Source organism: Glossina fuscipes, unplaced genomic scaffold, assembly GCF_014805625.2.
Source record: "Glossina fuscipes isolate IAEA_lab_2018 unplaced genomic scaffold, Yale_Gfus_2 180, whole genome shotgun sequence".
In the NCBI taxonomy this organism is placed as follows: domain Eukaryota; kingdom Metazoa; phylum Arthropoda; class Insecta; order Diptera; family Glossinidae; genus Glossina; species Glossina fuscipes.
In genome coordinates, this window is record NW_023998523.1 from 184,772 (window position 1) to 198,719 (window position 13,948).

The 13,948-nt window shown below is 30.7% G+C and overlaps 1 protein-coding gene across 5 annotated transcripts in view; it reads left to right on the forward strand.

Annotated features, from left to right (window-relative positions):
* LOC119641817 overlaps positions 1-12,378 on the forward strand; it is a 184,006-nt gene extending 171,628 nt beyond the window's left edge. For 2 of the 5 annotated variants that reach the window (XM_038040677.1, XM_038040679.1), the window contains 4 exons: positions 71-240; positions 1,796-1,973; positions 10,582-10,761; positions 11,946-12,378. In XM_038040677.1, the coding sequence (XP_037896605.1) occupies positions 71-240; positions 1,796-1,973; positions 10,582-10,761; positions 11,946-12,277 (860 nt within the window). In that variant the 3' untranslated portion in view covers positions 12,278-12,378. Of the gene's footprint in view, positions 1-70; positions 241-1,795; positions 1,985-10,581; positions 10,762-11,945 lie in introns of those variants that run through there. The other 3 variants (XM_038040678.1, XR_005247894.1, XM_038040680.1) reach the window with 3 other exon arrangements.
* Positions 12,379-13,948: the final 1,570 nt, after the last annotated feature.

Sequence of the window (13,948 nt, forward strand, 5' to 3'; positions counted from 1 at the left end):
ATAATAATTGTGTAAACACAAGAGAACAATGAAATAATTTTCATTTTTCATTCAATTTGCCAACATATAGACCGCGGTTGTTCGGCGGCGGTTTTACGTCTCTGGGTTAACGTTGATTCCGATCAGCCACCGTTAGAGCTATGTGGTGAAAAACCGCCAATTGAACAATGGCATTACATTTCCACAGGACAAACAGCTCGCATTAGTTTTACTACTAGCGATAAAACTGTCGGTGCTCAGGTAAGTAACAATTTGGTATAACTACATCCACTATATACATACGTTTTTATGAAAATATCATTGCAGTAAAAATTTTTACTTTCAATTGCAATAATTGGGGGAAAAAAGCTATAAAATCTGTATGCAATTAAACAAAAACAAGAAAGATAGTTATACTCGGCGAGTGCTGAATCTCGCACACCCACCACTATGCTTTTTGCATTCTACTCTCCAAGCACTTTTATTTAATACCCATATCAATGGTATTATTAAGGAAAAATTAATGTCCACCATAATCATTTTAAAATTAACCCATTTTTAGGCAGATAATATATCTTCATTTGCGGAGTGTACAAAATAGTTTTAAACGATTTGTCTTGTTTGCTTTATGATAAATAAGCTTTAAACCTCGAAAAAGTGAAAAAAATCTAATTTAATTATTCGTAACTTTGTGTGGACACGGCCGAGTTTTTCCATTCTTGCAAGTGTGAAAAATTCCCCGATTTCTATCTTTTATATAATATGGGTAAAGGGCAAAAACTCGCAAATTTTTGTTCAGAAAAACGAAGTTATATTCAGTTTAGACTTCACGGCGGCCTTGTGCTCCAACCGATTTTTTTGCCCATCTTCGATACCAATCTGCGCGGAAAAATTTCCAATATTTCTACCAAATTTGAAGTCGATATCTTCATTTTTGCGACCAGATGAGTGCCTACAACGCAACCACGCAGACCCAAAGACAGGCGGACGTGGCTAAATGAAGTTAAAATTTCACCCTGATCAAGAAAATATGTACTTTATAGGGTCTCCAAAGCTTCCTTTTGGATTTTACATATATTTTGAAAAAAAAAAAAAAACAAAATGAGTATACCCGCATCTTACAGTGGTGGGTATAAAAAAAATGGTAAAAGAGTAAGATGTGTTTTTTTAACACTGAACACTTACATTCAAATTTGAAGCTGCGACTCCCGTAGTAAAAAAACGCAATCAGAATTTATATATATAATCTTAATATAATTGTAATAATTAACAAAAAGGGTCTACCCGGGCCCAGGCCATAGTACGGCAGATTATACTTTAATTGCGAATGGTGTGGGTGATCGTGGGTATAACGAACACTCGGTCGCATAACATTTACCTTAAGCGTACTGAGGCCATATAGCCCGCATCCTGTTCTCCTTATTTCTTTCTCACTGATTACTGTGTTCATACACACACAGTAGAGTTATTAGTCATAAAAACCTGAGCTCGCTCTTCCAATCACAAATTAAATTAAAAATATGAGCTCATCCTAAGCATCACTTGCTGAAGGAAGTTTTGTTCCTTTTTTATTTACGCCCTTTAATAGCCAAATGGCCTGGTCTCGCTGAGATAATCCCTTAGAATATATATTACTTTATATCACGAGCAAAGTTTTCGTATCGCAAAGCATTTTTCTAATCTCTTCCTGTAAAGATACTTAACAAAAAAAAAAACAAAAAATGGAAAAACATTTCAAACTTTATCGAGTGATTTCGATTTGAGAATCGTATAAGTGGAAATTAAAACATGAGAATTTGTTTATTCTATTACTTAGGGTTTCCGCATAATATGGACTGAAATACAGGATTCTGGGCCAGGACCACCGTCAATTGGTTTACTGTGCGAATCCACCTACCATTTTCAATGTGAGGTGGGCTACTGCATCTCGGATAAGTTACGCTGTGATGGTGTTAAAAATTGTGGTCCTGGTGATGATAGTGACGAATTGCACTGTGAGTCGTGAGTGAGTCGAACGGTTCAGTTCATTTGTTTTTCACTTTTTTAAAATTATATATTAATTTATAATTATTATTTTTTTATTTATTTATTTATTTTTGATTTTTTTACTTAATTTTAACCAAAAGTTTTTCTTCTTTTTTACCACCTTTTTTTTTTTATTAAACCGTTAAAAAGAATTTTAAATGCAGAAATTCCAGCAAAGACAAAAAAGAAGAAATTATGCATAATTTCGCGTATTAATTAATTAATTTAATTTATTTTTTTTTTTTTACAATTTTTGGAAGAAATTTTACTTTGGTAAAAACTTTTTTCCATTTTATTTATATCGATTAAAAAAACTTTTTGTCATATATTTTGTTTTTGTTTTTTTTTTTTAATATTGAAAATCTTTACTTAATAAACATAACTAACAATTTATCATTGTTTATTCAGAAAACATATTCAAATCAAAACGAAAATTGAAAATCTTTTCTTAATGAAGAAAAAATTATTCCCGTTTTTTTTTTTTCAACTTTTCATACTGTCACCGCATTTCATAAATTTTCGTGTTTTCTGTACGTGCATTTGTGTGTGTGCGTGTGTATGCGTGCGTGTATGCATGCTATTGTGTACGTGCAAAGTTTTATTGCAATTCATTTCATCGCTTCTACTAAATAATATGTTTGCATACGCTAAACAGATGCATGTTCCTTCTAAATACAATTATTGCGTTGTTTACGTTTATTCGTATGTTGACGTTTAGAGTGAAAAACTATTGTTAACCGCACAACGGTTATGTTTAGTTGTATTTCATTTCAATATTGTTTTATTTTATAATGACGGTGAGAAATTCAAATTTGTTGAGAATTTTCTTATCATTGCTTCTTCTTAGGCATAAATCAAGAGAGATTAGAATTGAAAATTAGAATAACTGTATTTGTAGTTTCGAATGCAAATTATTTGCCTTGCACACTTACCATGCAATGGTGACGGCTAAAATTTTCAATTTGAAAAAAATAATTTTTGAAATTTCAAATATTTTTTTTATATAACTGATCTAAACACACACACACATTTAGAATTTTCACGTACATATTAACATATACTCTGTTCAGAAAGTAACGGGAATATTTAAGCAAAACGCTATTTTATCATCATGCAATACCATTAACAATAAGGACTAAATATTGGAATTTCGTTTTTAGTGCTAGCAGTATTCTTAGAAGCATAGACATATCATAGTGAACCATATCGGAAGTGATATCATCTTATCGATGAGTTATGCTTCTCGTTGAAGAAAACAATCCATAAGGGGAAAATAATTTTCTCGAGCCTGCTTTCATAGTCGACCGCTTTGCGATCATCAAACATGTTTCTTGATTTGGGTTTGACGGCTGGTTATTGCCTAATTTCAATGTAGCCTTACGTGTCATCTTCAATTGCATTAATCGCGTATGCAAAAGAATCATTTATATATTTTTTTTTTTTGAAGATTTTTCGCACAAATATCAACATCAGCGGAATTTTATAGCATATTCATTGTTCGTTCTTGTTTAGCGGGAAATCGTCTCAATATCTTTATCTGTATCTGCATGTTTCGTAGAATCTTCAGAAAAGCAAACTAGGGCTGCATTAAATTTTTCAATTCGAAAACTAGCAAAATTGGTTATCGATCTGCCAGGAATTGCCGGAAAAAAAGAAAAAAATTGCTTTAATTTTTTTAAAACTTATCTCTCAACTCATCTCTAAATGTGACAAAATAAACAAATTTTAAATACATTTTCTACTGAATGCTTGCTTACTTCTTAAAGACTGAAAATGCTGCCATGATTGGTTTATCGAAATAGTTTTTTTATAATTAATATTAAGTGTGAACATTAATTTTTTTAATTCCCGGTACTTATTGATCAGTGTAATCGTGATATATTATCGTAGTTAATCATCTCTCTGGCTATCTTTCCAAGTTCAATTCTCATACTTATTACATACTTTTCTTTCTTTTCTTTCTTCTTACTTCTTTTCTTATTTTTCTTTCCAAATCATTTCCTCTTCTGCTAATCCTTCTTCTAACAACAATTATTTTACACATTTTCAATGTATATGTGCGTATTTTGTGAACTATATATCTACATTGTATATGTGTCTGTCTCTCTTGTCTATTTCCTGTTCGTATCAACTGTGTAACAACAATAATAACAATCTGTTCAAATGTATATATATATATATATATATATATATACAAACATATATAACGCATATAATGTACAACAACCGTATCTCACTACAAAAATTCTCGTACGCAGGTGACGGAAACAATCCACATCATTTCTCTTCAATTATATTAAAATTAATTAATTTAGCAATAATATTTTTAATTAATAGACAATGGATTTATTTTTATGGCAAAAAAATGATATCATAAACAATCCAATGATAATTATTGCTAAATCAATAAATTCTTTATTAACAAATAATTTTAATTAAACAAAAAAAAAAAAAAAAAAACATAAACAATTATTTCAATTTTAACACGTGAGTTAATAAATTTAAATTTTTTTCACAATTTTAATTCAAATATCCTTTTTACAACAAAAGACTGCTTATATTCACCCTTCACTTACTTACTTACTTACTTACCGTTTACCCTTTTCCCCGTCATTCAATTAACCGCGTAAATGAACCAGCACAAGGACAGACAACTGTTTGTTTCTGTTTACAGAACTCGCCATTCATATAAGAGAAAGATTAATGCTTATATCCTTAGCAATCTATTCTATATCTGAACAAAAGCCAAAATAAAATTTCAATAACACTATGAGATCATTCGTTACTTTAGTTCACCTGTGCTTAGCGCGCGTATAAAATAAAATTTAAATAATAAAATATATTTGAATTTTGTTCCAGCTTATTAATCCAAGTTATATTTCAATACAAATTTATATTAATTTGTCTGATAATTTTTTTAGAAGAAATTATGGAACCTTTTAACAAAAAACTATGAACACATGAGTTATCGGATCCTTGTCATTCGTCATTTCGTGACAAAGGTTTAACGCCATGTGTTACCACATTTCGATCGCATCTCTATTCTCAACACACACACACACACACACACATAGTGAAAATGAAAAAAAAAAAAAAAAACCAATGGATTAATACGGTTATACGCTTATCTCAAGACTATATATTGATGCGCTTAACAGCTAGAGAATGACACAACATTTTTTTCACATTCATATTATTTATGTAATATAATCACATACACAAATAATGAATTTTATCCAAATTTCCCATAAACGCTTACATTGTTCTACGATATATCATTTATCATTTACTTACTACACTTCTTACATAATTACACTTCTTATGCAATATATATATATATATATGTATATATTACGTAATACTATTATAGTGCACTTTAGTTTCAAATTTAATTTAATTAAATACATTCATTTCTCATTCTCTTTAGACAAGCCAATAATTGGCTAACGTTACGTTACGTTATGTATTATAAGTAAAGACCAAAACATATCAAGAGCACTTAAGAAATTTAATTATTATCAATTGTTAATTGTTAATCTCGTTGTTAATATATTCAGCTCAATCGCTTCTTTTTTTTTTTTTCAACTTCAACGTAACAATAACATAACACATTATTAAGTGGAAAGCGAAAAAGAGCAATGAAAGACGAATTCATTGAATAATATCTCCCAGATATATTCCATCTAAACCATAAATGGATTACATTAGTAAAACTACTTGACAAGATATTTTTTTTTTTTTTTTATATATATATATATTTAAATGATAATTTTTTATACATTGCTTAAGCGATAATTTCAGTTTGTAATTTCTTTTTCCCATTAAATAAAAAAAATTTAATTTTGAGGCGTGGTGCAATTTTCAAATAGCTCAAAGGTTTGATTTTCAAACGAGTTACGAGTGTTTAACTCTCTCTCTCTCCGCGTACCTGTCGACAACATATTGTCACGAAAATCCCAAATCCAGTTAATAATCCGCTAAGTAATTTTCCCTAATAATAAATTCCGTAAAGAAGGACAAACCAAATGAAGATTGGCAGGCGCGTCATGCAGGTGCGGGCCGATGAAAACGATGAAGCGGAAAAAATAGATAGAGATTAAGTATAAAGGCTATGAATTTGGATATAGTAACATGCTTATAAAAATATATACAATTAGAATAATTGCGGAAGGGAGAATTAGTCGGGCAAGAACATAGAAGTTGAGAGTACGGCCGAAATAAATTGTGAATAATCCTGCATTGAATGGAATATAAATGTAAATAAAATAACTTTGAACTGTATTTCTCTTGACCAAAATATCGATGATCTAGTGATACGGACTGCATCTTAGAAAAGCGAATTTTATAACAATATTTTTAATGCTTACTGGAACTCTTACGGGCCGTTTCAATTTTCCTTCAATTAGCTTAAAAATTTTGGAAATTAATTACAACTTGAGAATAAGATAAGATAAAGTAAATGACTATCATAGGATTTATTTCGGAAAGAAGGAAATTTTCCGATTCCAGGGCGATTTGATCTTCGAGTCCTATTTCCAAAATTGTTTACTATACTAGATACTGCCGTGCGTGACTATAAGTCTTTCATCGGCTATTATTTTTCAACATTCTTTCGAACACATTTTGTTCTTAAAATTTGGAAAAAAAAATTTTAATGTATTTTTGAAAAAGATTGAAAAAAACGAGACGCATTTTAATGGAAATTCATAAAAAAAAACTTATGCTTCTCTGTAAATTGTGTTTTATCATTAAGCGATTGTAGACTGCTACCCGTAGCTGAATTGATTGCGAAAGCAAACCTCTTGAGGAAATGCATTCACTTGCAGAATAACAATCAGGAGACAGATCTTTGATATTTCTATAATGTTGCAATAATCCTAAATACAAAAAAAAAAAAAAAATTTTTCAAGGCCGCACTATCCTCTTGCGAACTCTGCTGTGCTTTAGGAAAGCATGCAGTTCGTGATTTATTAGATGAAAGGAGTCCTCTTGCTATGACCAAATATTATGACCAAAGAAGTAAAACCTCGCTTGTGACATTATTGGGGGCGAGAGCGAAGTGTTAGTCTTCAAGCAAGCGCTGAAAGCAGCGTCCGGGCTAAACTTAACCGAGCAAGAATGCTGGATAGATGTATGATAGGGAAAGGAAAAAGCGGATACGATAATAGCATCTTGAAAATGTCTATAGCAGAACGTTGGGCAGTTTAGAAAACTCATGTATTTTAGTTATATAACGATAGCCACAGATTATAAAATCGTGGCCGTGTACATACAACCCGTCCAGCTCACAAAAGCGCTTATAATTAAAAATTTTTAAATGTTGAAAGTGACTTTGAACGAAAGTTCTAAAGGTAAAGAAGTATCTTCACATATCCTAACGAACAATAATTTTAGATCAAGTGACAATAACTAATTGGAACATATTTATGAGCCCCGTTATAGCGCGAATGCTCACTTAAAACCAATAACTAACAATAAATTTATGTACTTAGACAGTTGTATGTATGCCTTTAAAGAAATTATCAAAGCATATAGAAAGACTAGTAAAAATTTGTAAGTGTCCAAGTAAGTGATTAAGCGAAGATAAAAGGAAATGGAGAAACTATTTAACGAATACATATAGACATGACTTATGCAGATATAGTTTATTGAAGAATCTGCTCTCCCTACGCCTTCTGCTCTTACCACGAATTACGCGTAAACACTAGGGGTCTTTAGTTAAATGCCCCGCAAGAATGGTTATTGCAACTAGAGTAGTACCAGACACATAGGGTATGCAGAAGAATGTGTCCCAATGGAAACATAGATAACAAGCATATTAATACAGATTTATTTGCAATCGTGCCTCATGATACAGACTTCTCACGTACGAACCCCCTTGGCAAAAAAGGTACTTAATCTTTACATATCCATGGCAAGAAAAGCACGAAAAAAGTTTTCAAAATATTGATCTTTATTTGATTTGCGAGTATTTCGTTCTGGATTAAAAAGACGAAAAATATTTTTTTATAAATAACCTGAAAGAAGTACTTCGCCTTCCTCGCCTGCTACCCTTTATACTTGGCTTTCGAATGTTGTTTTAAAAGTACTGGAGCTATGTGCTTCGATCCGTTTTGAAGAAAAATCTTTCGACAAAAGTGCGTTGAAGTCCGAGAAATGACTACGCCCACAACTATTATTAATTTTATATCAATTTTAATTTGCCTGAAAAGTATACAGTGACGCTACATCTTAAAAAGTTATGCATTAAAAGTAATTTTTTAATTTAAGGTTAAATTTCATTATATATTAGTGGATGTACTTATGTTTCCTGCTTAACTGCATCAGACTTTGCAGTGTGGGGTAGCGTTGCAGAGAAAAGGCAGCTGTGTTATCCTTTGCTCTTATTTTTTCATTTAATTTATAATATAATAAAACGCATACGTCGCTGCAAATAACATTGACTTTATCATTTTTTATTTTATTACTTGTACTCTTGAACATTATTCTTTCTTGGTTCACTTCGCAATGTAGAAATTCGCAATGTTCGGCAGCATAAAATTTTTGGAAAGATTGAATTATATAGTTGTCATCATGTTCGTATTTAAAAAGCATTCATTTCTCGTAAAGATATCATGACATAGTATTTATTAGTTAAAAATGTTAAACTTTTTTTTATTGGAGTAATAAAAAATCATTCACGTCTGCATAAACTTCTTCTTTAAATGTAAAAATTCAAGCTTTGATACCATGACACAATGTAAAATATTTCATATCTAATACGATCATTAGCTTTCCTTATGGTCTTTAATAATATAATATATTTTTCTTACATTTACTGGTCGATTTCAAAGCATTTTTTGTTATCGTTTTCAAGGGCATAAACGTTTTTAAGTTAAGCCTCTAAATAATTCTAAAATAAAGAAATAACATCTTTCGACGCTTCTGGGGATTCTTAGACTTTGATCTTAAAATTTCATTGTTATTGCTATGCATATCTCCTCCTTGCTTGCAATATGTTCAATTTCAACATGTCCGTCATAGAGTCTGCAAAGATTCTATGTCTTTTAATACCCATATAATCGCCACCGTAAAGTTTTGTGGATATGTCAATGACCCCAAACTAATTATTTTCCTGTTGGTTCATTCAAATTTTTAGATCGTTATAATATGTGTTTTGAGAAATAAGTCATTACTAAAAAATTATTGAAAGCTTGCAACTTGATACGTGAATAACCTTACAAACTGACGGACGGACTTAAAAGTAACAAAACCACCGCTTTCGGGTCTACATGTAATGTAAATGGCTTCAAATGGGGGAAAAGGGGGAAGATAAAGCAAATTTTATGTTTGCGCTCCTCTTCCTTGAGTGTAAAAAATCATGATAATAAAATTGAAATAATTTCGTCTCAAGCTGAACGATGTATATTTCCCATTTAAACAGTGGAACGTGAAGCAATTTGCAAAATATAATACCAAAAAAAAAAAAAAACCCTTTCCAAAATTCGAAGTTTCATATGCATAGCATCTAACCTCTACGGATATCTTTGAAAGTACCTGGCGAGCATAATATCAATAAAATGTGCAGCCTTATTAATATAAGTGGACAAACCATTTAGTCTATCTTTTTCTAAAAAATTGACCGGACAGTTCTAGTTGCTCACTCCATCATTCTATTTTAGTCCTGCACTTTATCTTATTTGATTTAAATAATATTACAATAATAATAATAAATGAATAAAAACAAGCGAAAGCTTTATCGTCGGCCACGGCCGGCCTTCAAATACCCAACACCACCTTGCTTCAGACACAGATAATTCGTAAAAGCATTTTTCAAAACAAGTCGTTACATGGGAAGTGTTCGAAAAAGTGTGTTCCAATCCGAACCATTTTCAATACCGTTCGTCCTTGGACCAGCGAATCGAATTTTTTCAAAATATCTCAAAAATTCTGATCTTTTGAGATAAGAATACAAGATAGACAGACGGACAGGCAGCCAGATAAGCTTAAATCGATTGAGGAAGCTATTGCATAAGTAATCCTGCATCAATTGGTATAATAAAAGATGGATCTATCTCAAGTCTTTCTGAGTGGTGTATGGTATGAAAAGAGAAAACAAAACTAATCCTTACTTTAAAAAATAAAACAAATAATGATGATAACCTTATATATACCGTTAGTTTAAAAAAAATATATATATATATTTTAAAAATCATGACATGACGAAGGAAAAAAAAATCGAATCATTTTTTATTGAGTTTTCTCATATAAGAAATACATTAGAAGAATTATGTTTGAATATAAGAAAATGATTTTATTGTTTTACACCTTAAAAACTTACAACATTTTTTCTACAAAATCACATATAAACTTATTACTAACGTACGAAAGAAAACACTTTTTTTTACATGCTTTTAATATTTCAAATGATTTTAATTTCATTTTATAGATTTTTCATTACGCATTTAATGACTTTAACCATTTGTTTTTAATGGCTTGTCTTCTTTTTTTTTTTTTTTGTGTTTTGAATGTTGTATACCATGCTTCGATACCCCGTTAAAATGCCGCGAAAATTGTAAACATCAAATGTATCATAAGGTATCACAAAAGCGCCAGCGGAGGATCACGGCGTTCTCATTATAACAACACTTCTCGTCGTCTCGTTCCTAATTTGTCTCCTATGCACACTTTATCACTCCAGAAGAAAACGTAGACATCAATTGAGACAATTGGGTCTACATCGTAATCCTCATTATGATTCGCAAACGAGCGCTACAGGTATGAATCGTATGAAATTATATTCAAAAATCCTAAAAGCACACTAAACACTTTATTGAACTGGCTAAAAATAATGTTAGCATAGCGTCTCAGTATCTTTCAATTACACAATTATGTTAGGTTTGGCAAACACTTGCAAAGCATAACAATAGATATCTGAGATTTTCTAAATGATATTTAATTCCTCACCAATAATGATAGCGAAGTCAATTTACATATATCTGCCTGTCTGTCCGACTACTAATGAATCATCTATCTCAAGATCATTATCTAAGAAAGTGAACTCCGTGTTTTAGATTCTATATTATTACTCTCATCAAGTTCACTTCAAAAATCAGCGCAGTTCATCAAGAAGCCGCGTACATAACGAAGACTTATAAATGATTTCTGACTTTTATCGAAATTGCGGTCGGAGTAGTGGACATTTAAGTCTTTAAATAAGGTCAAGTATGTAAGCTTAGCCTTTATTTTCGATAGATACTTACTGGATACTGCTTAGTCGCACAAAAGCTCTAGAAAATATCGTAGAAATGTTCAATGATAAGCATAATATATAAAGTGGAGGGATATTCGTTTTACTTGACGTGCAAGCATCAGTTCGTACCTATAGGGAGGATGCTGGGGATATGGGGATTCTGTCATTTCCATCAAATTCACTTGATGCCAAAAGACATATCTTATGGAATCCTATTCGCAAGATTTTTTACTTTCCCTTTGGTAAGCTGTAGTGTAGTGAGTTCTTCAGTGTTAAAGAAGGGATAGTGTTGTAACTATTCAAGGCTTTTCAAAAATTGACTGAGAAAATGTCGCTTTCTATAAAATCGAGAAAATCTACCTTTTTTAAAGAGAGAGAATATCAAAGAAGTTTACCATAAAATATTACCAAATAAATTTCTCTCTGGTTTTTTTCTTGACTACGCCCAATTTATTTTATATTTCGTTTTTTTATAAACCGCAAAATATAGCGCCCCTCACTTGGTGTAGCTCTTTAGATGAACGTAATTAGATTTTTGCCAGATATTTCAAACGCGAAATGAAGGATCTTTGTAGTAAAGACTGCTTTAGATCAGGTTTTTGCATAACGTTTTCGTAACATTCGCTCCATAAATGCGACAAATTTTCTTATTTTACATAAAATGTTTGAAAAACAATTTTTTTGTGGAAATTTATTTCATTTACTTAAGGCTTAAGTTCAAGTCGTCGTCATTTACAAAGCGGTGGAGCGAGTATAGCCGGCAGCTTGCATGGCATTAACAGCGGTAATCTCATTATACCACCAGCACCATTACCACCAACTAGTGTACCACCACAACCACCACATATTTGCATTTCAGGCTCAAGTCTTGATTTGACACCGGGTGCCGGTTATCCGGGTATCATGATCAATGATGGCCTCGATGATCTCGAATTGGACGATGACGATGACGATGATGATATACAACCAGATATTTTCATAAACGATGTACGCTTCGACGAGGAAAGCTTGCAACATGTGCAACAATTGGAAAATGTTTAACGTTTACCAAAATTTATCGCCAATTATTTGAAGCGGTATCTAATGAGATTATAAACGCATATATTCATTTCAACACTAAAAGGAATTTAAAAAGAAAACAACAAAATAATAACAAAAACAAAAACGAAAATTTCAATAAAACATTAACTAAAGAAAATTCTCATACGAAACGCATTAGCATTAGAGTCGAATTAGTGAACTAAAGACAAAAGACATTAATTTCAGTCAAAAATGAAGTGAATTGATGTAATTTGTTTTTTTTTTTTTTCTTTTTTTACATTATAATTTTCTTGTTTTTTTTTTTCAAAGCCAGCAACAAACATACGATAAATCGAAATTTTTAAATAATTTATCAATTTTAGCTGAGATTAAGAGAAAAGACGAAAATAAATAAAAACAAACATAAGGAAATCATTCAAAAGTTAACAAAAAATTACCCAAAAGACAAATTAAAAATTAATAGATTGCATAGAGATTCTTATATAGGATTTAAGATTTAAAAAAAAAAAAAAAGTTGAAGAAATAATAATAATAATAATAATAATAATTTAATTATTATATATATAAACAAAGAGAAAAGCAAAAAAAAATTTTTATTTTCGCCGTAGGGCGAATCCTTGGGGACCCGCCACCTTGACTATGTATCTTATAAGCGTATCCATTTTTTCTTAATTGTGTGGGCGTGTTAGTTGGCTGACCGGTATTGTCCTTGCATTAAGGATTTATAATCATCATCATCATCATCCGCCTAATGCGCTTCAAACTTGATGAGAGTCAACTAGAGTCTCTATCTTTCCTTTTTTTTTTTAGAGACATGAAATAAAAAGTTTGGCCGTTGGATGGATACACAAACAAATAGACGAAAAGTCAAAAGAATGAATTGATAAACGAATCGCCGGAATATGCGTGCGGACAGACGGAAAAAGAAACGAACTGATGACGAAATGAATTTCATATATGATGAAGAAGACAAATAACTTTTTTAGGAACTCTATGACATATTTCTGGTTATTACCAAAAGTAATGACGGAACTGATTTATTTCCATTTTTTGTTGGTGGGTACAAACAAAATAATAAAAACTCTCATCAGTGAAGTTTTCTGATTAAAATTAAACAAAAAAAAACAAAAACAAAAATTCTAAAAAATAATTTAAACTAAAACAACAAAAAAATACGTATTAAAAAAACTTTACTGAAATGCTAAAAGAATGCGAAGAGCAAATTATAAAAAAAATAAAAATAATTCCAAACATATTAAATATTTTCATTGCATAATGAATTTAAAAAATAATTAAATAATAATGTTGTTGATTTTTATATTTGATACGAATAATATTCTATATAAATATATACATTTAGGAAATAAAATTTAAAAAAAAAATTAATATAATGTCTTAGGTAAATGATAAAAACAAAAAGAGAAAAACTAAAAATCACATATATATTAAAAGTAAAAATAACTTGACAAAATTGTATTCATTTTCTTAAGTTTTTTATTTGGCAAAAAATTTTTAAACTACAGTTTACGTAAACTCTTTCTTTCAAACGATTTCCTTCTTGACTTGTCTTGTTCCTTGGGAGCCAATAATGTCTCAAAAGAAACCCTAATAACTTTGCTATAGAATGGGTAAAGGATATGCGAAGCACGCATGTTAACGCAAGATCAGGCG